The sequence below is a fragment of the Phodopus roborovskii genome, unplaced genomic scaffold (assembly GCF_943737965.1).
Source record: "Phodopus roborovskii unplaced genomic scaffold, PHOROB, whole genome shotgun sequence".
In the NCBI taxonomy this organism is placed as follows: domain Eukaryota; kingdom Metazoa; phylum Chordata; class Mammalia; order Rodentia; family Cricetidae; genus Phodopus; species Phodopus roborovskii.
Window position 1 is genome coordinate 5,627,627 of NW_026126636.1, and position 25,259 is coordinate 5,652,885.

Consider the following 25,259-nt stretch of genomic DNA (forward strand, 5'->3'; position numbering starts at 1 on the left):
TATCGACACCGTGTGGACCAAACTAGCATCCTCTGCAAGAGCAACAATCTTCTTGACCACTGGGTCATCTCACCAGCCCCAGGGAATTTGCTTTCTTGTGTCAATTCAGACCTTGGCAAGATTCTTAATCAAGTTTCTGTGTATTGGCTCAGAACCTATATATTAGTGAGTTCTCCTTTGCTCTAGGGAAAAAAATGTCGGGTTTTAAGTGTCCTTTATTACCGTTGTCTCAAAGTTTTTAAGTAATGAAAACTTTTTGTCATCCATACCAAAAGCAGGCATTATCTGCAAATTGGATACTTCTTTTGCTTTTACACTGCAGCTATTATAAACTGGGGACTAAAGAGGTGGCTCAACAGTTAAGAGCACATGCTATTCTTGAAGAGGACCTAGGTTGTTACCAGCAACCACCACATGGCAACTCACAACCATCTGCAACTCCAGTTCCAGGGGATCTGAGGCTCTTCTGACCTCAGACACCCGGCTCACATGTGGTGTGCCTAAATACCTAAAGGCAAAACCCTTATAAAAGCCTTTTAAAAGCCACCAACATAGGAACTAGAGATGTACAGCATAGAAGTAGGACGCTTGGGCTGCATGCCAGCAACTCTGGATCAATCCCTGAGCTAGTTAGTATGTATACTAGAACTTAAATATGTTACAGTTTTACTACCTTTTTAAAATTATCTCTCTGGTGCTGGGGTTTTTGTTTGTTTTTGTTTTTGAGACAGTGTCTTACCAGGTTTATACCGGCCTCAAGTTCCCTGTGTGGTCAATAATAACTTGGAGTTCGTTATCCTCAAGAAATGGGAGTACAGCACTATCACACCTGAGTAATAGCTTAGAGACCCAGTCTGGCTGCTATATTATCGTGGCTGGTCTTGAACTCACTATGTAATCCTGGCTGGCCTTCAATTTGTGGTGCTCTCACTGCCTTTGCATCCCCAGAGATAGGGTTCTAGATGTGAGCAACTTTGCAAAGAGATTATTTACCTCTGTTTTGGTAGAACATATGTGACCTCTAGCATGTTGGGAATTCTCAGCATTCTGGTAGGATGGCTGTTAAAGGTGGCAGGAGTAAAGTTCAAACACTGTCACAAAGCAGATGACAAAGGACTTACTGTCGCTCCTCTTTGAAATGCATGCCCAGCTAGAGGGAATTTCATTTGTGTACTAGATTGTTAAGGAGGGAAGTCAAGATGTGTTTATAGACTTCATGGGAGTCAAGGGGATTACAGGCGGGGGTTAAAATGCAGAGGTGGAGAGGGATGGACAGATAACACCTAAGTGTGCAGTCACTCGAAACTCCAGCTGCTGAAGCCATGGGAGAGATGGGATCCCCCATTCATCAGAACTGGTATATATAATGATATTCAGATGGCTCTGAACCTAGGACCACTTAGGATGCTTTCATTTTAACGATGGGGTTAAAAGGCTATATATTGGAGCTGGAGAGATGGCTCAGAGCTTAAGAGCATTGGTTGTTCTTCCAGAGGTCCTGAGTTCAATTCCCAGCAAACACATGGTGGCTCACCATGAGGTCGGGTCCCCTGTTCTGGCCCGCAGGCATGCATGCATGCATGCAGGCAGAACACTGTATAATACATATATATATATATATATATATATATATATATATATATATTACACACACACACACACACACACACACAAAGAGAGAGAGAGAGAGAGATTGGTTTTCGAGACAGCTCTTGTAAACCAGGCTGGCCTTGAACTCCCAGAGATCCACCTGCCTCTGCCTCCAGAGTGCTAGGACTTAAGGCATGGGCCAACACCACCTGGCATAAATAAATGTTTAAAAAAAAAAAAAAGAATGTTTATTCAGGGAGCCAGTGAGACAGCTTGGTGTGTAAAAATGCTTTCTGTCAAGCCTAATGACCCGACCCAGCTACATAGTGAGATCCTATCTCAGAAACAACAAAACAAAACCCTAAGTCATCTGCCATTTTCATCTCCTCATTAGCAAGCGGAACTCCATGGCCCCAAGTACTAAGTGAAAAAATGTTCCATCTTCTAACTCCTTTTTGTTACTTTTGCTTTGAGGCTAGGCTCCTCTATGTGTCCTGGCTGTTCTGGCGCTCACTCTGTAGACCAGGCTCGGTTGGTACTCACAGAGACCCACCTGCGTCTGCCTCCTAGGCGCTAGGGTTAAGAGTGTTCACCACCATGCCTGGCCCTCACTCTTCCAATTTTAAATTCCACCTTTCCCCACAACTGTCAATACTTGTCATAGTAACACAATGCCTTTTGCTTTTTGTGCCACTAATTTACTTTCTTCTGTATTTACGACAAACCGTGGGAGGCAAGAGGACAATGGAAGCCTCTCTGGCCTCACCTTTGGGGAAGTTTGCCCGCTCTCAGACATGACTCTGGAACAACATTTGGGTCAAAGGGACACATCAAAGTTTATTACAAATGACAATTTTCTCTTTATTCCACATACAGAAATTGGCCTCTAGAGCTGGGTAGAGAAAAAACAAAAACAAAAACCAACTTTCCGACCTTGCTCTACCTCTGTGTGGGCCCTGGAATATAAAGGTGTCGTTTCTGAGACCAGGCCTTTCTTTCTCCATTTGAGAATTGTATCTCTTGACACAGTCCCAAGTCAGGGAGTGTGAACGATAGATAACATGGGTCGCCAGTCCCAAGTCAGGGAGTGTGAACGATAGATAACATGGGTCGCCAGTCCCAAGTCAGGGAGTGTGAACGATAGATAACATGGGTCGCCAGTCCCAAGTCAGGGAGTGTGAACGATAGATAACATGGGTCGCCAGTCCCAAGTCAGGGAGTGTGAACGATAACATGGGGTGCTTTCTTGATGAGGTGAATATCAGCTTGGGGCAGACTCTTCCAGGCAATTTCAAGGATCCCATACTTGGCAATGCCTTTGGGTCGAATGGTGTGCACATTATTCTGCTCAGGAAGTGGGATCACTTCCTGGAAGTCCAGAGGCATGTGTGGGGGATGGGAGCCACCACAAATTAAGCAGTATAACAGCCGCTCCCCGGGCACTAGCTCCACGGCCTGCAGAGTCTCTTGGGAGACGAACTCTAGGGTCTGAGGCCCCTTTGTCAGTAGCAGGTCCTGCAGCAGCCTCTGGATGTGGGGGGACTGAAGCTGGTAGAGGTCCATGAGCTGGTAAAACTTTTCCATCCAAGTAGCCATGTCTTTGGCATACCGCTGCAGCAGCATCCGCAAAACATGGTAGAGCGCCACAAACGTCTCCCATGGAGGCAGCTCTTCTCTTTTTAAGATAGGCTTTTTCTCCAACTTAGGCAGTTTGGGATACCTGCTTTTACCTTTAAGATCCCCAAAGTCCTTCTGAAACATTAGTGCCAAGGTTTGTTTGTTTACAGAAGAATGGGCATCTATCAAAATGTCTCTTGTGGTAGGCTTAAAAGGTCGCGTCTCCATTTCCTTAAGAACGTTGAATAAATGCTGCACACGTGCTCTTCTGTATGGCTCTCCTAGAAGATGCCAGTGTATAGCCTTTGGCTCTGTAGCCCCCTTGGTAGCTGGTGGGGGCCCTGGTATGTGGATAGCCGGTTTTTGCCAGCTCTCCCTCTCCTTCCCTTTTATAGGAGGGATCACTTTCAGGTGTTTGGGGCTCATGGGTTCCCTGGCAGGCTTTGAAGTCACACTCTGCTTGTGGCGTTCCACAATGACCTCCAGTATTGCCAGGTGCAGCCACTCCAGGTCTCCCGTCGTGGTGAGGTCTTTGAGGAGCTGACACAGTCTGTGGAAACTGTCTCTAGTGAGTTCTTTTCCTGCTTCCATCTGTCCTAACACATTGTGCAGCCATTCCAGATCTGAGACACCTGCCTCTGAATAGCGTTCCTCTGTCGAGATTTCAGGCAGAGGCGGCATCTCTGCGCTTATATGTCGTGCCAGAGAAAGATGCTGCTGCAGAAACCACTTGGTTTGTGGTGCCTTGCGCTGGAGTTTGCGAGCTTTCATGGCCCTACCAACTATCGGAGACCTGAACGGTTTGATCGCAACTGTCGGTTCCTCCTTGGAAATCACATCCAGAGGGTATGGAGGTTCCCGTTTATATTTCTCCAACCACTCCCTCTCTTTATCCATCCGTTTTGTCCTTAGGGTTAACTTGGATGTATCAAATAACACAGACTTTTCTTCCATTTTCTTCACTTCATGTGACACCACCTCGGTTGCTGGAGTCAGTTTTCCAGGAAGGCCTTTTGCCCCCCTCAGCCTTACCGCGCTCCCTTTGAGCTCAGGGATGCCTTGTCCGAGGTGAGAGACTATTTCCCTTCTTGGTAGGATGAGCCTGCTCCTCACTTCCTGTTCCTTAGGCTTTTCTCTTTTTGGCACCGCCTCTTCCTTCTTCACTTCCTCCAAAATGAGTTTCTCCTTTTCCTCTTCACTCCGGCTTTCTTCCTCCTCCTCCTCCTCCTCCTCCTCCTCTTCCTCTTCCTCCTCTTCCTCTTCCTCCTCCTCTTCCTCTTCCTCCTCCTCTTCCTCCTCATGCACCCGTTCCATCTTCTCCTCCTCCTTTTCTGTCTCCTCCTCCCTTTCTCGCTCTTCCTTCTCCTCCAGTACCTTTTGTCCCTCCTCTTCTCTTTTAATCCCCTCCTCCATTTTCATCTCTTCCTCCTCCCTCTCTGCTTTCTGCTCCCTTCCCCCTTCCTCCTCCTCCTCTTCCTTCAGTTCCTCCTCATCTTCCCTTTCTTCCTCAGACAGACTCTCTTTTTCTGCCTCCACCTCCTCCAGCAGGCTTTCCATCTCCTTGGTAAAGCTCTCTTTACATTCTACCTGTTCTAACAGATCATAAAACTTTTCCGTCCCAGGAAGAGGCCCTGCCCATGCCCATCTCCTTCTCCACAAGTTTTTAAAGACTCCCTCTTCTACCTCAAGGTCTTCCTCCTCTGGGAGCTCTACCTGGCCCCACCAGACAAGTTCACTCTCTTCTTCAGCCGCCCTTTGCTCTTGGCTTTTCAGTTTCTCCATCTCCTTGGCCAGATGCCTCTCCATCTTAGCCAGTTTCTTCTCGTCACTGATGACTTCTGGTTGTTCTTCATACGTGTCCAGCTCCTTCACATCAAGTCTGTGCTCCTCCTTATTTAGCTTGGCCTCCTTCACAAGCAGTGTCCGTTTTATCTTTGTCATCCTTGTCTCTTTCTGGGTAATTTTCCTTTCTTTGCTGACTAGTTTTTGAAGCACCTTTAAGGATTTTCTCATCTGTGGCAGCTCCCGGGAAACAGCCATCTCTTTCCCCATCTTCCTGGTTGCTCTGGCTAACTTCCTCTCTTCCTGGGCCTGTAGCCGCTGTCCTCTGATGAGCTCCAGCTTCCCTTTGGCGGCGTTCTTCTCCTCCGTCGCCAGTAGTCTGTCCTTATAGGTCAGAATCTTCTCCTCCAGTGACAGTCGCTTCTTCAGCAGGGTTACCTCGTGCTCAGTCAGTCTTTTTCTCGAGATCTCTTCCGTCCCCCTCCTGGACAGCGGCTTGGACTCCTCTGCTAGCTTTATCTTCTCTTCAGCCACTCTCTTCATCTCCTCAGTCAGGGCCATCCCTTCTTCAGCCATCTCCATCTCCTCTCTGAAGAACTGGCTTTTCTGGATTATGACCTTAATCTCGTCAGCTAGCTTCATCTTTTCCTGGGCCAATCTCCCTTGCTTTTCTGCCAGGATCAGGTCTGCCTCCCCCAATTTTCTCTCTGCTTCGGCCATCCTCTCTCTCTTCGATATCAGGACCTGTTTCTCCTCCTTCAGCTTCCTGCTCACCTGAAGCAGTTTCTCCCTGTACAGCTCCAGCTTGTGTTTTACGTCTCGCAGCTGTTCTTTCCCCTTGAGGACTTTGTCTTCATGGTCTCGGAGAGTGGCTTCCCGCTCAGCCAGTCTCTGCTTTTCCAGAGACAGTGCATACTTCTCCTGGACCAAATCTTCTTCTGTCTGGGCTAGGTGGGTCTTCTTCTCGTCCAGTTCTTTCTTTTTCTGGGCCAGTCTCTCCTTCTCCTGGGCCAACCTCTCTTTCTTCTCCCTCCCTATCTCCCTCCTCTCCAACAGCCTCTCCTCCTCCTCAGGTGTCTGGTCTCCCTCCAGTTTTCTCTCTTCTTCCATCAGCAGCTCCTCCTCCTGGGCCAGCGTTTTCTCTTCCAGTGACAGATTCTCCTTGTACCAGGTCAGCAGCGTCTCCTCCTCTGGTAGCTTCTCCCTTTTCTCGGCCAGCCTTTCCTCTTCCTCGTTCATTTCATCTTCTTTCCAGGCCAGCTCCCTCACGTCACATTCCAGGGCCTTAGCGTCCTCCTTCAGCTCCCTCTCCTGAAAGTCCAGATTCCGCTCCTTTTGAGTCAGGGTTTCCATTTTCTGAGCCAACACCACATTGATCTCGGCCACTTTTGCAGTTTTCTTTGCGACTTTTTCTTCCTCGCGAGCCAGCTTCTCCAACTTTCTGGCCAGTTTCCTCTTCTTCTGGGCCAGCTGCTCTGCTTGCTGACTTAGAAACTCCTCTTCCTTGGCCAGATGCTCTTCTTTCTCACCAAGGGTCATCTCTACGTGGCCCAGCTTTTCACCGGCGGCGGCCCTTTTCACATACTCCTGGGCCAGTTTCCTCTCTTCCTGGGCCAGCTTCCTCTCATCCTGGGACAGTTTCTCCTCTTCTGTCGACAGCTGCCTGTTCTCTCTGGCCCACTGTCTCTCCGCTCGGGCTTCCTTCCACTCTGCCCTGGCCTCTCTCTGCGCCTCTAGCATCTGTTTCTGCTCTTCTGTGACAGCCTCTTCCTCAGTCTCCTCCTCAAAGTCTTCCCCGAGTTCTACCGGCTGTACATCTGCCAGCTCCAACCCCATCTCCGTTTTGGTCTTCGATATGATATTTTCCCAGACCTGCCTCCATTCGTCCCATTTCAGCCTGTTCCTCTTCTTCTTCTCCTCCTCCTCCTCCTCTTCCTCCTCCTCCTTTTCCTCTTCCTCTTCCTCTTCCTCTTCCCCTCTCTGCAGCAGCTCTTGTCCAGCCCTGCGTTGTTTCTGCTCCTCAAAATACTTCCGGTCCCACTCTTTCTTCCATTCTTCCCAAGACACTGTCTGGAGTCTATGCCACGCGTCCCAAGACCTCTTCCACTCTTCCCAGGACAGCTTCCTCTCTTCCTCTGGTTTTTCTTCTGCTTCCACCTTTTCTGCCTCCGCCACCGCCACCGCCTCCGCCACCGCCTCCGCCTCCGCCTCCGCCACCGCCTCCGCTTCGGAAGTCGCAGGCAGCTCCTCTGTGGAGACTCTCTTCTCTTTCAAGCCTCCTTTCATTTTCTCCTGTTTTGCCATCTTCTTCGCTTTCTTGCCTTCCTTCCGGGGCCTGCCCTTTCCTCTGCCTACCTCACCCTGTTCTAAGAAAGCAACTTCTTTCTTCTTGCCCTTTTTGCGAATCACTCCCCCCTCCTCCTCCTTTGCTCTCAGTTCTTTCTCGGCCGTTTCTTCTTCTCCTGCCTCTGGTATTTCTTCCTCAGCTGCGGTGACCATTTCCTCTCCGACTGCTTCTTCAGGGACAGAACCTGCTTCTTCCTCTTGCCACCGAGAGTCCTCAGCCACTTCTTCCTCCACCAGTGGGCAGATCTCCATAAAGAGTTCCCAGCTCGGGTGCTTATCTATCAGTACCTCCTTAGCAACAGCCAGCAGCTCAATACCTAGCTCTTCCGCTATCTGGGTTTGGGAACCAGCTATCCTAAGGTTCACGAGCTTACAGAGGTCATCCCGCCAGGCGGCTTCTGCAGTAAGGATCCTACCAGGCGTCCCCCCGACGCCCCTCCCAGAGGCTCGTGGCCTTCTCCTCCGTGGGGGAGGCTCCACTACATCTGAGGGAGGCAAGATTTCCTCGCCTATAACCGCAACTTCAAATTCTTCTTTTTTCTTTTTCTTGTGCTTGCTGGGTTTTAGAGCTTTCTTTTCTTTCTTGTCTGGGGCTTTCAGCTTTTTCCTCATTTTCATGCTCACAGAAATGTGGTCCTTTAAGATGTCTTTCTCTGAGATTTCAATGTCTCGGGGGCTCCTTAATAGACTCCCGACTGAAGACCTGGAATGGACTGTGACAGCCTCGACAGCCTCCGCTTCCCCCTGATCTTTTATCTCCTCTTGTTTTCGCAGTTTAGCTGCCTCTTTGGCTTTTCTGAGACCTCGCAACAGTCTTCGGGCTGCTGCAAAAAAAAAAAAAAAAAAAAAAAAAACAAGACACGAAAGTGAGGGAAGAAGCATGGCAGGTTAAGGAAACGCTTACTAAAATCACAGAGAAGGCTGGGGCCTGTCTCAAAAAAAAAAAAAAAAAAAAAAAAAAAAAAAGGCCTTCTCCTTGGTAGGTATGTCCCCAGGCTGTGCCTCCTTCCTTATCTGAGGTGGGGCAGGGATTTGAAGGATATTTGAGGTCTTCCAGAATCTGTATAGATCTTTCCTAGGAGAATTCTCTCTTCTGGCTCAATCTCTCCATTTGCCCCCTTGCCTTGTATCTCAGGACCCTCTCTAGTCCTTCCGCTTAGGGACCCAAACATGGGCCTGATCGCCTTATACGTACCATGCCTTTTACCAGCTGCTCGGGCCAATCTTTGGCCTTTGCTGGGCTTGACCTCAGGTTCTTCATGAGCTGACATAGGTAGCAAGGAAATGCCCTTACTAGGTACAGGAGACCCTGGGAGAGCTAAAGAAAATTCAAACTTTCTATCTCCTTTGGACATTGACAGGTTGTCATTCAATCGCTGGTCTACTTGAGTAATGAGGATTTGAATGTCTGTGGGTCGCATCCCCAGAAGATGGTCCAGGGTCTCCTCCCCAATCATCTCTTGCCTATGAAAGTCAAGGAGAGAAGAGACTGTTGAATCAGGGCACCGATGGGGGCGGGAAGGGAAGAGCTGCTTCAGAGCATGCAGGGGGTTGGCAGAGGGGCAAAGGGGGGACTACACAGAAGCCAAAGTGCGGAGGGTAGGTGCTCAGGAAGCCAGGGCAAGTATGACGAGGGCGCTCTCAACAGGGGGACCTGCAGACTGGCAGAACAAGATGGAAGCTGGGACTTGGAGAAGTTAGGAGACAGAAAGGACATGGAGAAGCCAGAGGGGAACAGCTGAGGGCATCAGAGACAGTCTAGAAACCAAAGGGGCCACGGAAGAGAAGGAAGAGCGATTGAAGCGAGCATGAGCAGGGGTAAAGAGACGGCGAGGACAAAGAAGGGGATGCGTGGAGGGATGAGCTGGTGGCAAAGAATCGGGACAACACCAGCAACTCACTGCAAATCCCGGAAAATGTCCGGTTTCTGGATGAGGGTTAAGAGAGAGCTCTTTGAATGGATTCCCGTCTCAGGCATTAGGACCATGGCTTTATTCCTCACTCTCTGGTCCTTGTCCATTAATCCCTGGGCCAGAGGCAAGGCAAAGAGATGAGTGATCATCCCCAGACGCTTCAGCCCTTCCCAGGCTAGTTCTCGGATAAGCGGGTTAGAATGGGTTGTGTCGTCTAGCAGACGGTGTGCTGTCTCAGAGCGTAGGGTTGGGGACACCTGGTAAGCGGCAAAGATTTGTCCTAATGCACCAATGCAGCATTGGTATTTCAGTGGGTTGGAGTGGACCATAATGTTGAGGATTGCCTCGACCAGGCTACTAATGGCTACTTCGCTCATCTTCTTCCCCAGCCAGCTGCGGTTTGCTGCGTCCGTGAGGACGCTGTAAGTGATGTCCTTGGTTAATCTCCTCTGCAGGAAGTTTTCGTCCTCTTTCTCGGGAACATGCTCTGTTACACTGGTAGTTCTTATCTTGCTGTGCCAGAAGAAGAAGGGCTCTTTCTTTTCCCAGTCCAGATCCCGCTGGGGTGAGTGCAGGCTGCACTGTAGGAATATCGGGCTGCCCTCTGGCCAAAGACGGGCACGGATCACTGAGTTGGGGATGTAGCAATCAGGAGCGAGAAGCCATTTCTTCTCTTGACCGAAGTAGCATCGTAGTATGTGATAGGGGTTGAGTCCATCCCAGGCAGTCATTTGTAACTGAGGAGGAACCACATAATGACTTGGGGGTTGCTTTGTCATCTGCTCCAAGGCGGATGCCTCCAAAAATTCCTGCCGGGAAGCATCCAGTAGTACGGTGCTCCCATCATCTTCTTCTTCTATGACATGTGGCACATTATGGTCAAAGGCAATGGCCCGCTTATTGACAAGGCACGTCAGGCCTTCTAGGTCCTGTCTCCGCTGATCTTGGTAGCTGTACTTAGGCACAAATATGGTCTCAAAGGAGAAGAAGAAGCTTGGTACAAAAGGTCTGGGGGCTTCTACCATGTCATCTGTTATGCTCAAAAGGACAAGGCGAGAGAGCATGGCTGCGGGGAACAATTCTAAGCAAGACACCAGGTAAATACTCTGGTTGAAAGTCACCAGCAGGTCAGCCCGGTCGTTTAAAAAGCAGAGTGGACCGAAGCGCAGTGATGAGTCCAACATGGCTATGAGTCTACCATGGAAGTCCCAGATGCGGACGGAGCCATCGGAGCCGCCTGTGACAAAAAGACTCAAGGGCAAGCACACATCAAAGGAGACGATGGTGCACTGGTGCAGAGGCAATGTCTCTATGAACCGGGTACCTTGCTTTGTCCCAAAGGACAGGAAATCATGGAACTTCCAGAGCCGCAGGCAGTTGGCGTCTGTAATGGCACCTACAGACTTCGGTAAGAGGACTAGGTGTTTTAGATGGCAGCTGCTGAGAATGCTAGCCAGGGTCCGCAGCTGTAGTCTGGTCCCAGCGAACACAATTTCTGACAACTGTATGTAGTCATCTATCCCGTAGGAACAGAGCAAAGAGTTGTCTCGGCTGCTCAGAAGCCCTCCATAGAGCGCTGATAGAGCCAGCACAGCCCCAAAGTGCAAAACTTTCTCGATCCTGGCGCAGCTGTGCTGGGAGAGCACCCTCACAGTACCGCTCTGATGCCCAGAGAATATCAGTCCTTCCAGCCCCCGCCCCAGATGATAATTGCCATAAGCCAGGCACTGGACAAAGTCCTCATCGTCCGGTGAGGTGCACAACAGATACTTGACTGGGCAAGGGTTGCGGCTTGTGTCAAACACCACCACCTCTGAGGTGCCCGTTGCCACTATGAGCTCCTCTTTACTGGGATCATAGGCCCAATCCACAGCACGGTCGAGGACTGAGAGAGGCCAGGTGATGATCAGAAGATCCCCGGTGACGGGAGACACAAAGCGCAACAGGCCGTCTTCGGTCGTGCACAGGATGCGGAAGCAGTCGTCTTTGCAGCGGATTCGACGCAGCTGCTGGGGAGCAGAGCCACAGACGTTGAAGAGTGTGTAGAAGCAGGGCAGACGGTGCAAGGAAAAATTATGAGTTGTCTGGCAGAAGAAAGTAGTGTTGTCGATAAACTGGAGTTTGTGGAGCTCCTCGCCGAGCTCGAGCCGCCGGAGCAGATTCCCTGAAGTGAGATTCCATTCCTTGAGTGTGCCTTCCTTGCCAGCTGTCAGCATGGTGTGCGCCTCTGACCGGTTCTGTATACATATCACTGCTGAGACGTGGGCCCTGAAGCTGTGGAGGGGCGCGCTCCTGCTCAGGCTCCATACATGGACTTCCCCAGCCTTGTTCCCCGCATACATAAGGCTCCCACTGAGGCTAGTGAGGCAGCAGGTGATAGGAGAGCCCACGCTGGTGGTGGTGAACCTCCGCACCTCTCCCAGGTGGCCCTGGTCCTGGCGGTCAAGGACTCTTAGCATAGTTTCACACAGGGCAACCAGGCAGCCATTGGGGCCGTTCAGAACGATATTCTGGACCAGCTCATCACCAGGTGTGGGAAATATCTGCATCATTTGGAGGCCCTTGCCGTTGTGTTCGATGTTCCAGGTGACCACCGCCCCAACGATGCCAGACAGAAGCATCTTTGTTTCTGGATCAAAGCAGAGACAGGTGATATCAAAGCGGCAGGGCACGGTACACATGGATTTAAACGCCCTAAAATGGTCCCCAAAGAGCCTCAGAATCAAGTCACCGCAGTAGGTGATGATTAGGTGAAAGGCGCCTGTGTGCACTATGGACTGGATGGCTGGCAGTCGCTCGGTCATTGTGAAGGTTCTCCTTTCAACCATGTCCTCAGCTTTGTTCTTCGTCCATACTACAGCCTGCGGGACAATGAAAGACAGCGGAGGAGAGAGCCAAATCCTTAGCTACTATCGTCCATACTACAGCCTGCAGGACAATGAAAGACAGCGGAGGAGAGAGCCAAATCCTTAGCTACTATCGTCCATACTACAGCCTGCAGGACAATGAAAGACAGCGGAGGAGAGAGCCAAATCCTTAGCTACTATCATCTTTTCTTCCTTACCCCTCCTCCTTTCTCTTCCTTCCTTCCTTCCTTCCTTTCTTTCTTTGTGCTTTGTTATTTTGTTTTCAAGACAGGGTTTCTCTGTGTAGCTCTGGCTGCCCTGGAACTCACTCTGTAGCTGGCCTCGAACTCGCAGAGATTTGCCTGCCTCTGCCTCCCCAGTGCTGGCATCAAAGTCATGCACCACCACTGCCTACTTCTTTTTCCTTAGTCTTGACAGGGCCTCCTTATGTATCCCTGGCTGACTTAGAATTCACAGTATGGGCCAGGTTGACCTCCTCCTCCTTCTCCTATTTATTTATTCGTTTATTTTTGACAGGGTCTTGTTTTGTAGCCCAGACTGGCCTTGAATTCATGATCCTCCTGGTATGAAAGGAACGTCCCAGGTCACTGAGTGCTGGGATGACAGGTGTGTGACATGACATGGGGTTGCCCTGATGCTTTGTTCTGCTAAGGAGGTGTCAGAAGACTAGAATAATGTTTACCTTTAGGGGGCTGGAAAGTGGGTAGAGGAAGGGAGCCTTGAATCCTTTCACTAACCCCGACTTACTTTAGGGAAACCATGAAGTCTCCACCACGTGAACAATGTGAACAGACAAAGTATGAAGGGAAACCCTGAATCTGGGTGGCTCTTCCTTTTCCAGTCGAGAGCTATAAGGGCAAGGCCCTTGGAGGCGCTGAGAATGGAGAAAAGCAGGCTTACCAGTGTCTCTCTTGTGTAGGTCGTTGCCCAGGAGAGGGAGGCAAAGAAGTGGGCTTCAATGAAGTAATGGCATATGAGTGGCATAGTCTGAGGATAGCGAGATTCCTTGAACAGCACCTGCGATCGGTCACTCAGCACAACTACATCAGTCTTTGCATCCCCTGTGGGTTTCTGGGGAGAGATGTGGCATACTCATGCTCAGGCACTAACACATTGCTAAAGAGACAGAGAGATGGGGAGGGGGCAGTCGTGGGGCATGCCTTCTAGTCTAGCATTCAGAAGAGAGAGGCAAACCAATCCTTATGAGTTTGAGGCTAGCCTGGTCTACAGAGTGAGTTCCAGGACAACAAACAACAAGGTCAAGATTGCAGCATTTCCCCAAATTATTCCATGATGGTTGTCAATTTCACACACCTGGAGAGATAGTCTATCAAAGGATTGATTGCCTCAATCAGATTTGTCTGTGGGCATGTCTATAGGGCATTTTCTTTTTATTGCTAATTGACATATTAGGGCCCAGCCCACTGAGCACAGGGCTTTCTTGGGCAGGTAGGCTGTGTGAAAAAACTAACGGAGCAAATCAGAGGGCATAAGCCAGTAAGCAATATTCTTCCATAGGTTTCTGCTTCAATCGCCTACCTTGAGCCCCTGCCTTGGCTTCCCCTGGTGGCACTTTGTAAAATGAAATAGCCCGCTCTTCCCAACTTTCCTTTGGTCAGGGTTTTATCACAGCAACATACAGCAAACTAAAAACCATACCCCTTCCCCATCCTAACTCCTGTTACAGTCACATGTGCAAAGCACAGGACACATTTTACAAGCATGTAAGAAGTTCTCCAACGCAAAATGAAACCACACTTGTATAGGATCTGGATGACCAAGTTATATGGTGTGGGCACAAGATAAAATTATGGTGTAGTTAGCCATACCCATCCTCTAACGTCTCCACATCTAAAGGGTGCATGGATCAGAAAAGACTTAACATTTAACAGATTACTCAAACAAGTATATGACATTAGAGCCTCATGCAATGTGACAGGACACACCAAAAGTCATCATAGCTTAGAATTATTAAAGATTAAAACTATACAAATTAGTGGCTGGTGAGATGGCTCAACAGTTAAGAGGACTGGTTGCTCTGGCCGAGAGCAACTTCCGGTTCCCAGAACCCATACTGTAGCTCACAATGGCCGGTAACTCCAGTTCCAAAGAATCCAATGCCCTCTTCTGCCTTCTACAGGCCCTGCAGGGACATGCAGGCAGCATATAACAAAACAAAACAATAAAATAAATCTTAAAAAAAGTAATAAACCTGCACAAGCCAGGAGGTGGTGGTGCATGCCTTTGATCCCAGCACTGGGGAGGCAGAGGTAGGCAGATCTCTGTGAGTTTGAGGCCAGCCTGGTCTAAAGAGTGAGTTTCAAGAGAGCCAGGGCTATACAATGAAACACTGTTTCAAAGAACAAAAACCAAAACAAAGCAGGGAGGTGGTATCACACGCCTTTAATCCCAGCGCTTGGGAGGGAGGGGCAGGTGGATCTCAGTGAGGTCAGGGCCAGCCTGGTCTACAGAGTGAGTTCCAGGGCAGCTAGGACTGTTACACAGAGAAACCCTGTCTCAAAAAAGAAACAGAAAGCAAAACAACAGCAGCCGCAGCAACAGCAACAACAACAACAAAAAAAAACCCCACCTTCACAAACACTCACAGGACACCTCATCTGGCCAAGGAACAGCAAGCGCGTACATGGTGTGTATTATTCCGCAGAGATAGAACACGAATGTGAGCCATGCACTTGGGGCCCGTGTGCGCAGAGCCAGCTACAGCAAAGCTGAGGTTAGCAAATGTTCTCTCTGGTGCCTTTCCTCTGTGTGCTGGGTTGAGTGAGACTGGCCCCAGACACTCATCTATTCCCACACGCAGTCACCAGTTGAACAGTTTGGGAAGGATTAGATACGTCCTTGTTGGAAGAGGTGCTTCAAAAGCCTGTGCCACGCCCAGCAGTCTCTCTAGCTATCTCCCAGTCTGCTTCCTGTGGACCAGGATGTAGTCCTTAGCTATTTCTTCAGCATCATGCCTGCCTGCCTGCCTGCCTGCCTGTTGCTAGGCTCCCCACCATGGTGAAGATGGACTCAACCTCTAAAAGTACAAGAAAGTCCCCAGTGACATGCTTCTTTTTAGTAGGGCTGCCTTGGTTATGGTGTCCCTTCACAGCAACAGAGCAACGACTAAGACACTCTTCCCTTTCAGAAAATTGCTCCACTCACAGGGGGGCCTGTGACAGCGCACCCAGATGTTTCATTATGTCCCATTATCATTATGTCTGTAGAGTCGTTTGGAAAATGGCTCCCCACACACACCCCTCCCCGTTTCTGTTGTCTTAGTGGCCTGCCCTGCTTTCTGCTTTCAGGAAGCACGGTGTGCCTATTACCATAAAGTAGATAGAAATCAACAATACTGTTAATGTCCTAAAAACACATGCCTTACCTTGCTTTTTTGAATGACGTCATTCACAGAGCGCATAAACTCATTCCACTTGGGAATGAGCCTGGAGGTAGACATCACTTGATTTTTTCCCTGGTCCTCTTCAGGACAGTTGCTTGCAAACCTGTGGGTACCCAAAAGAGGGGTTCTTTCATGGGTTACTTTTCTAGAGGCTCGGAGCCAGAAGGCAGGAACCATGGACTCACAGTTCGAGTCTTTCTTTGTTTCTTGACAGCCTCGTGCATTGACCTTCCCATATAGCAGAGGACGGCTTCACCTTCCAGTCCTCCTGCTCACACCTCCCAGGTGCTGGGATTCTAAGCGTTTGCCATCATGACTGGGTTATGGGATGCTAGGATGGACCCCAGGGCTTCACGCATGCTAGCCATGAAGCAACATCCCTAACCTGCTCTGCAACATTGTTGCAAAGATCAGCCGGAATTCCTGAGAAAGCCCTTCGAAGTATAGCCGGAAGCACAGATGACCACAAGAGGCTCTAGGCTGCCTTGGGCTTCTATTTCTTGCCTCTTTAATCCCCTCCTTCCCATTCCCCTTTCCTGCTGCTTGTCCCCAATCCTCAGTCCTCAGTGCCCCCTCCCCAGGTGTCTCCTTTTAGCTCTCTTCCCTTCCCCTCCTACTTCCAGTTGCTCTATGAATAAGACTGCCAAGTTCATAGTCTGGCCAGCAGAGGGCAATGAAGGTCTAGTGACTGCTGGTGAAGGAACGCTTCGGAGAAAAGATTCCCAAAGCAGTGTTTTAGGAACTTGTTAGATTGCATAGCAGTACTAGCCCCTCCAGCTTGCAGGAATGGCACAGGCCTATAATCCCAGAACTCTGGAGGTAGAGGCAGGCAGATCTCTGTGAGTTTGAGGTCAGCCTGGTCTACATAATGAGTTCAAGGACAGTTAGAGCTTCCAAGAAAAAGAGGAGGGACAGGAAAGAAGGAAGGGCAAATTATCTTGGGTGAAACCCCAGCCTTTATTGCATTGTAAACTCCTGTATAAGACCCAATGATAACTTGCCTTTTAGCAAGCTCACCAACTAATCTGTTGCACACTAAAGTACAGGACCACTGGTTTAGAATGCTGTTAGGGTTTGTTGCAGAATTCCCAGTATGTCTAAGCTTTGGTCCTGTGTTTGCACCTAGACTAGCCTGAATCTGAGAGGAAGCAGCAGGAAACATAAACGCAGCATGGGTGGGGGTCTGTGAGAAAACCTCGTATGAAAGATAGATTGTTCAAGACCACCTGTGATTCCAGTGCTTGGGAGGCTGAGGCAAAATGGGATTGGGTGTTACGCCGTCCTGGGTTAAATGAGATAGTTCTAGACCAGCCGGGACCAACATGAGTGACCCCCACCACCACCATCACCCAACTCAAGACTAAGAGCCAATCCACGGTTGGTTCTGAATCTTTATCACATAAGGAGGTTCTTTCTACTAGCCTGTCATGAGGAAGCTCTTGCCCCCCAAATCTACTCGAGTAGGTCTGGTACTGGGCTCTGGTACTGGGCCTCAGCCTTGGCGTCTTGGTTCTCTCTGTACTCTCAAGTTCATCCCAGGCTTCTGTACTGTCTTCCATTTCATTCCCCATCGGCCACCTTGGAGGAGCTGGTGTGATCTATGTCCCAACCTGCACACCAGTGGCCAGTCCGGAACCTACAATGTTCCCCACTGGGTCCTCCTTAAATCCCCAGGACCACTGAGAAGTCATTCATTTGTGACAAATTTGCAGTCATTACCATTTATCGTCTGTTGTTTTGAATATACCCATCGAGTGCCACTTCTCACCAGCCTACAACGCAGTCCGACCTTTTGGGGGCTTCACCGCTGGGGTTAGGGTGGGGCAAGTGAGTCCTCACCAAAGTTTGTGTTCCCTGTCACTCCTACCTTGAACTCATTCATCAGGTGACCCAGAGGCCTCCTCTCCCTTAAACCCTTCCCAATTCCATCCCTAATCGCAAGGTTAATCCCTAAAAACAAGTCTAGAATGAGCGCTGGAGGAATTGGTTCCAATGGTATCAACTTGCTAACTCAGAAATGATTTATTAGTGGCACTCAGTCTGTAGACAGAGTATGAGACAAAGTATTAGCAGCTAAGATATGTTATATCCTCCTATCTATGGGGGAAAAGTCACGTCTGTGCTTTTCTCCTTTTTCTTATGTCCAATCTGAGGACAGGCAGGTAGCTTGAGGACGCTGACTGCAGGGGGCACTGTACTCCACCACACGGCACCCCTGCGAGCCCTCTGGGCACTCACTGGAGTCTAACAGCATAGGAGATGCAGACTTCATGCTTCATAGACTTTACAGTTTGGCTGGGAAAGGAGACATCAACAAATAGCCATGAAACTGGTTAACAATGGGACACATCTGAGTTATTAAAAGTTTTCTGCAGCCTTTGTTTCATACTTAAATTCTGCTGGCAATATTCATTTTGTGTGTGTGTGTGTGTGTGTGTGTGTGTGTTTGTGTGTGTGTATCCACTCATATGCATTTGAGCATGTGTGCTCAGGGTAGCCTGGTACTTTGGGTTCAAATGGTCCTCCTGCCTAAACCTCTTGAGAAATTCGCTACCATGCCTGACTATTGTGATCCAATTTTAGGAAGGAAGAGTACAAGGTACTTACTCTGAGGACACATAGCACGAAGTAGTCACCCACAAGGAGAGTGACATGTGTCCCATACTTTGAGATGGACCCTGAATGAATGAAAAGGCCTGGCCTTCCAGGCAGGTTTCACATTTGGGGACAGGAGATTAGGAAGTCTAGCTGGGACCAGAAGGGCCAAATAGTTGACAGCAAGACTGGAGAGTTCAACTAGGCTTTTCGTTGTTCTTTGAACAGCATTACTGATGGCATTTGCACACAGGGTCTCCGAGCACTACTCTTGGACTGTAGGCAGATTCAAAGGGCTAGAATGCTCTTAACTTTTGTTATGACAGACAAGTATACACTAGTACAGTGGGCTAGCTTCCAGGGAGTAGAAGAGTTAGGTCCCTGGGAATAACAGCGCCCAGCACAAGACCACGAAGTACTAAACTGGCTATACTCCAAACAAAGGGAGCTAACGGTGTAACTAAAACATTTTACTAATACTCTTTTAATATATTTTTTTAAGCCTGTGTGGTGGCAGAGGTGTGTACACACGAATGCAGGTACTCTGGGAGGAGGCCAGAAGAGGGCGTCAGATCCCCAGGAACTTGAGGGAAACTGATCCTCTCAAAGAATGTATATGCTCCTAACCTCTGAGCCATCTTCCCTGCCCCTATTTAATTCTTAGGATAGTACTATGACTTCATTACGATTCTCCCTCAATTTTTGTTTTGTTTTATTTGAGACAGGGTTTCTCTGTGTATTCCTGGTTGTTCTGGAACTCCATTTGTAGATCAGGCTGGCCTTGAACTGACAAAGATCCGTCTGCCTCTACCTCTCTAGTGCTGGAATTAAAGGTGTGCACCACCACCACCTGGCTCCTTAATTAACTTTTAAAATGACTGTGGAAAAAAAAATTGGGTTTTTTGTTTTGTTTTTCGAGACAGGGTTTCTCTGTATTGTTTTGGAGCCTGTCCTGGAACTTGCTCTGTAGACCAGGATGGTCTTGAACTCACAGAGATGCTCCTGCCTCTGCCTCCTTAGTGCAGGGATTAAAGGCGTGTGCCATCACCGCCCACAGAAAAAAGTATTGGAATTCTAAGGGCCATATAAGCAAAAGAAAGTCACTGCTTCACACTTGGCACTTGGTAATGTCCTGCCTTTATCTTCTAATGGTGTTCTGCACATACACAAGTATAATACACAGTTTTCTATATGCATGCTATATATAGTATACATACATTCTCACTCTACTTAGAGATTAGCTCCTATTAATATAGAGCTATACTTAATTTTGCAACAGTTGTCAGATGCAGGGTATATGACCCATCATTTACTCAGATTCCTATTAATGGACATTTGTCCTGTGTGTGGGTCTCATGTAGCCCAGGCTAGCCTCAACCTTGCAATGTAGCCAAGGAATTCCTGACCCCCTGTCTGTACTCCCCAAGTGCTAAAATTACAGACCCTCTACCACTGTATTCGGCTTGTTAATAGACATTGGGCAGTTTCTAACCTTTTGCTACAACAATCCATGCCACAAATGACTTTCTTAGTGTCTCATATTTTTAATTAAGTTAAATTGTAAAACTGAAACGGCAAACATATTTACAATCAAATAAAATTTTAATGTATCAAGGCTCATTATTAAAATTCATCTTGATTGCTGTGTGCAAAATTTATTTTATTTACCTATTTATGTGAACCAGAGTGTTTAATGAAAAGTTACAAGAGCAACCCTGAGGGTTTATTTTCATGGGCATGAGCAACTTACCATTGGCCACACCCCTGAAGGCAGCGTCTCTACCCCAGCAACCACTAAAAGCCTATAGTCTCCGGGAATGGTGGGCTTCAGGAGTTTTTATAGAAAATCGTGTCCCCTCCCCCACCCTAATTCTGTAGCCCAGGATGGCCCAGAACTCACTGTACAGTCACCCCCTTCCTTGCCCTCAGCCTTGTGAGTGCTGGGATGCCTGATTTTATGTAAAAAATTAAACTTGGCTTTTAACCCCAACACCTGGAGGCAAAGGCAGGCAATCTCTGTGAGTTCAAGGCCAGCTTAGCCTACAAGTTAAGTTCCAGGCCAGCTAATTACATGGTCAGTCACGGTCTCAAAAATTAAAGCGAAACAGTGTATGTAGCTATTTTTCATAGGTGTTACTGCTTGAGATTACAATGGCTTGGACTGGATGTATAAGACATTTTTTTTTTCTTTCTGGATGAATGGGCAACTGAATGACTCCTTTGTTCTGTCCCAATAAGAAGTGTGTCATAATGCACACCTTCCCAGGAAGCAGGCTGAAGCAGGAAGCGTATGCACGATGTAGAAGGGCTGTGCAATTCCATTCAATTGCCTCAGAAACCCTTGTGGAGAGTGGCAATGCCGCTTTGCTGGTATTTTAAAGGTTGAATCTTCCCTTACTTCAGCGAGTGGATTAAATCTGGACATTTCCCGGGATGTAGGCATTCAACAAACACTAGTTACCCTCAGACCGTGTTAGCGCTGAATGAATGGAAGAGAAAAAGCCTGCCAGGCAGCCACTACGGGTCGTGATTCTGCGGCTCCCGGCTCGGGGACAGGTCTGGAGCCTCCAAGGAGGGGGACAGGGGCACACACGGAGCCGCGTCCTCACGTTCTGGCTCCGCGGATTCCGCATGGGCGGGAGGGTAGGTGTGTCTGCCTGGTTCAGGCAAGAGGCGCGCCTGTTACCTGCGACAGCACTCCCGACCAGGGACAGCGAGCTTGGCGGCACCCGGGGGCTCCTGTGTAGACGAGCAGACCTAGAGGGGACCAGGGAAGCTATGTCGAAAACGAAGAGGGAGGACTCCACCGACAGAACGGTTAGTCCCGCAGCCCCGCACCTGGCGGACTGACCCCGGCGACCAGAGCGAGCGCGTGTGCACACTGGCACGCGCACGCCTTCCAAAAGGGGGTGGGAAAAAGTCCTCCTCCTCCTCCCTCGACCCCCGCCCCGAGGGGACCCGCATCCATCCAGGCCCGAGTCCGCCGGAGAGCGCGCGTGCGCGCCGCCGCCGTCCCGCTCCGCCCGGCGCTGAGGGGGGTCTAGCGCACAGCTCCGGTCTTCCCGCCCCTCCCCAGGCTCGCAGGCTCGGGGTAATAGACTCCTGCCCCGTGGAGAGGGACGACGACGACGGGGAGAAGGCGGGCGCGGCTGGGAGAAAGGAGAAACCGGTCGAGCAGGGCGAAGAGCGAGGCTCGCGGGCTGGAGCCAGCACAAGACACGCCTCCCTGCCGCACGCCCCTCGGGGCTGCGGAAGTCCTCCGGAGACTGGAGCGGCAACGAAGCGTCCCGTGGACTACCATTCCCAGAAGGTGGTGCGGCGGTACGCCTACGACTCCCGGCAGCCCCCGCGCGCCAGGCTCTCTTCAGCGCGCTGCTTCTCAGGGAGAAACTACAGTTCCCACGAGGCCTCGCGCGAGGCGGCTTGGAAGTGGGCAGCCTGGAAGTCACTCGGGCCACCGGAGCTGGCGGCGTCTCTAGCGAGCCGCGCGGTGCCGGACGCCGCGGTCGAGGAACCCGCGGGGCGTGCAGGCGGGACGGCTAGGTACGTGGCTCCGGGTGCAGGAGCAGTCTCGCGTAAGGGTGGTGGGGAATTGGTGGCTGCTCGGACCCCGAGGGTCAGCGCAGGCGGGTGACCAGGCGGACGGCCGGGTGTGGGCATCGGCTGTGGGGGGCGGCAGCGCCGGGACTCACGCCCTCCGTACCCGGCGGGACTCGTGCCCGCATGGCTCAACTTTCCAGACGTGCAACCCGGCACTGTGGGGAAGAGCCTGGAGTGTGGGAGCCTTGGGTGCACGTCCCAGCTCTGCCACTCTGGAGCTGCGGTCTGGGAAAACCGCGCCGAACCTCATTTTTGCCTTCGGTACAAACGGGGAACGAGGATGCCTTTTGCTGGTAATTCTTTTGAGATGTTGAGATCTGGTGGAAAAGGCATTTCACGTTGAAGGTACTTATTACGGGCTCGCGTTATTGTTAGCTCCTGGAGAAATGAGGTGAAGATACTGTAGATTGCATCGGATGCCTGTTAGTTTACCATGTGCAGGTGAAGACCCGAGTCCATGATTAACACTCAATGCAGGGGAGCTGCTGTTAACTGCGATCGTCTTGATAAGACCTTTTGCTTGTGAAGAAGAGCTTGTGTTCAAATTTAGGTTTTGCCATGCACCAGCTGGGCTGTGTGACCTTGGGCAACTAACTTCACCCCTCTGTGCCTCAGTTTCCCTCTCCGTGAGTAAATCTAAAATGGAGACTTCAGTGGAAGCCACCTCATAGAGCTGTTTTGAAGATGTATGAGAACACTGTGTAAAGCGCTGAGCACAGCTGCTGGAACATAGCAGTCTGTGAATGCCATCATTTATTCAGCGTTTCTGGTAACTTAGAGACCCTCTCTGAGTAGGGTTCTCACTGTAACATTGGCCTCCCCAGTGGGCCAGATTCAACACGGGTCCAGTTGGCTTTCCCTTCTGCAGACATGTCCCTCATTTCTAAAAAAAAAAAAAAAAATGGGACAATAGCAATATTACCCTGGTGAGGTTGTGAGGATTTGCCGAACACTAAGCTGAGCCATCCCTCACTGAGTGGCAGCTCTTATGTGTTAGGATTGTTCTTCAATGTTCTCCATCTGGCCCAGAGACTGCCTAACTGTGGGCTGTGACATGACAGCCCTGAGCTCCCCCACACGTTTGCTCCCAGCCTCAGTGTCCCATCTGTGAAATGCCAGGATTGTTCTGGTTCCAGGAGCTATTCTGTGGTTAGCACAGAGCCCAGGCACTTGATGAACGTCCCTCTCTTTTTCTGCAGTAAGCCGTTTCTGGCTCCGTTCGTACCTCTGGGGCAGGGTGCAAGGTTAGTCCTTAAAGTTTGCTCAGCAGAGGTTAAGGGGCGGAATACCTTTTAGTTTAAGGACCTGAGAAGAGGCAGTGCTGACTTGCTATTGACACTGCTTACACACTTTCTCTTCCTCCAGGTCAGTATATTCATGCCAGTTCTGTTGTTGTTGTTATTATTATTATTAGTTGGTTCTGAGGACGGAACCCGGGCCTTTGTGCATATTAAGCATATACTGGTACTTCTTGGTACTCCCTGAGGGATGTTCTTGGCCATGTCCAGTTTGAACTCTTTCTTCTTGATCTAGTAGTCACCATCGTGGTAAACTGACCAACACTGACCCAGTTGCTCAAGCTAGTAACACAGATGTTGCTGGTCTTCCCCAGCTGTCTTAAGTCCAGTTGATGGGCCAGGAGGATGGAGCTACCGTGTTAGAGAAGCATCACTCCACTGGGCCCAAGCTGGGGGTTTCCCTGTCCCCTCTGAAGGTGGCCTTTTCTATTTGTTTTGAGACGGACTCTCAAGTAGCCCAGGCTGCCCTTAAGTTCATTGTGTTGCGAAGGATAACTTGGAACTCCCAATCCTTCTGTCTCCAAGTACAGAGGTTACATGTGTACATCACCATGGCTGTCAGGGTAGGCTTTTCTGACAAGGTCCAGTTTTTTCATTTAAGTCATTGAGAATGAACATATATATATATATATATATATATATATATATAGCTACACATATGTAGAATGTGCAGGCCTGTGTTTCAGAGAAGACAATGTGGATTTGGCCAGACTGTGCTGGCTACAGATGTGTCAAGAAGGCCTGGGCCTCAGGCAACTCATTTCTGTGGTTTTTAACCTGCCAAAGACAAGCTGAGTTGATAATTTCTTTCTGAAAAATTGCACTTTGCAAGTGCATGAAAATATCCAGTGTAGGAAGGCGGCACACACACACACCACACACGGGAGAGGCTGGGAAGGAGCTTCCTGGGCTCTGTGAGGTTCAATCTGTAGCAGAAACCTGTCCTTGTCATTTCATTTGTGGATTGGACACTGTTCTTCATCGGATTCATGATGGCTGTTAGTGTGGAGGGGCTTTTTTGTTTGTTTGCTTGCTTTTTGTGTTACTAATCTGCACAAGTAAGGCAGTGAGTGACTTGATCCTGGGTCTCGTCCTTATAGTGACAACAGCAAATGGTTTTGAAACCTTGTGGGTAGAATGGGTGAAGAGTTAACCGTGAGCCTGGTTTTCAGATGTTGCAGTTGTTAGATGGTAAATCAAAAATGGAATGTAGAATGTGCAAGAGATCGGTGCCCTTTTTGACTGGAAAACATATTTGCCTGTGCTTTTCATGCTTAGACTTAATAACTCACAAAGGCTAAATTAAATGTACTTACATTTTAATTTTAAAAAGCAACATCATCTCCTTTAGTTTTTGTTTTTGGCAGTTAGAGGGAAGCTACCAGACCATTCTGTGCATTTTTTTTTTTTTAGGATTGCTCTAGTCTTGGCCTTAGTGTGTATGTTGGGGGAATAAGAGGGGGGTTGAATTTATGCAGACAGAGCATGGTGACACACACCACCTGTAATCCCAGAAGTGGAGACAGCCAGGAGGACCAAGGCTGTGTGAGAGTATTCGAGACAGGTAAGCTCACTGTACATCCACACAGTGTGGAGGTATGGGAGGAAGACAGGAGTGACACTTCCCACTCTACAGTCCACTTCCCTTGAAATAAGCGCTCATGAGACTGGGAAGTAAGTGTCTAGCCTCAGGTTTTGGAGCTCCCACAGTCAACAAAAAGGAGATGCGCCTGGCCATGGTGATTGGTTATATGCTTCCGTGTGTGTGTGTGTGTGTGTGTGTGTGTGTGTGTGTGTGTGTGTATGCGCGCATGTGTATGTGTGCGCTTCTATCTATCCATATATGCTTATATCAATTGTTTTTTTCCTCCTCCCATGTACCCCTTGCTAAAAAAAAGGAACAGTAAGGGCCAAGCTGTATATATTTGATGTCCAGTCCCCACCGCGTTTGTGTGAGGATGGGCTCTCATATAGCCTCGCTGGCTTATACTTGCTATGTAATAATGTGCTGGTGTAATTCGAAGATTTTGCACTTTTAGCTTTTTAGGGGGGCTCACCACTCACGTCGTAGGCTTATTTTGAGTTATGAGTGCCCGGCCTTAGCTTAACTTGTTTCTAGCCAACTTTTCTTACCTTAAATTAATTCATCTATCTCTTCCCTCTGGGCTTTTATCTTAATTCTATATATCCTGCTTTCCTTCTTATTCTATGAGTAGGTGGCTGGGTGGATGGATGGATGGGTGGCTGG

General features: G+C 49.3%; 2 protein-coding genes across 2 annotated transcripts in view; one reads left to right on the forward strand and one right to left on the reverse strand.

Moving 5' to 3' along the window:
- Positions 1-2,802: 2,802 nt before the first annotated feature.
- On the reverse strand, positions 2,803-20,948 carry Wdr87 (WD repeat domain 87). The gene is made up of 7 exons (XM_051207688.1): positions 20,800-20,948; positions 15,501-15,621; positions 13,016-13,186; positions 9,237-12,109; positions 8,531-8,799; positions 4,441-8,156; positions 2,803-4,032 (listed from the first exon to the last, which is right to left on the reverse strand). The coding sequence occupies exons 2-7, from the start codon at positions 15,573-15,575 to the stop codon at positions 2,803-2,805; spliced, it is 8,334 nt and encodes a 2,777-aa protein (XP_051063645.1). The 5' UTR covers positions 15,576-15,621; positions 20,800-20,948.
- The window catches only part of LOC127238916 (uncharacterized), an 82,783-nt gene continuing 78,124 nt past the window's right edge, over positions 20,601-25,259 (forward strand). The window contains exons 1-2 of the mRNA XM_051207689.1: positions 20,601-20,930; positions 21,190-21,656. Coding sequence (XP_051063646.1) covers positions 20,601-20,930; positions 21,190-21,656 — 797 coding nt within the window. The remainder of the gene's footprint in view (positions 20,931-21,189; positions 21,657-25,259) is intronic.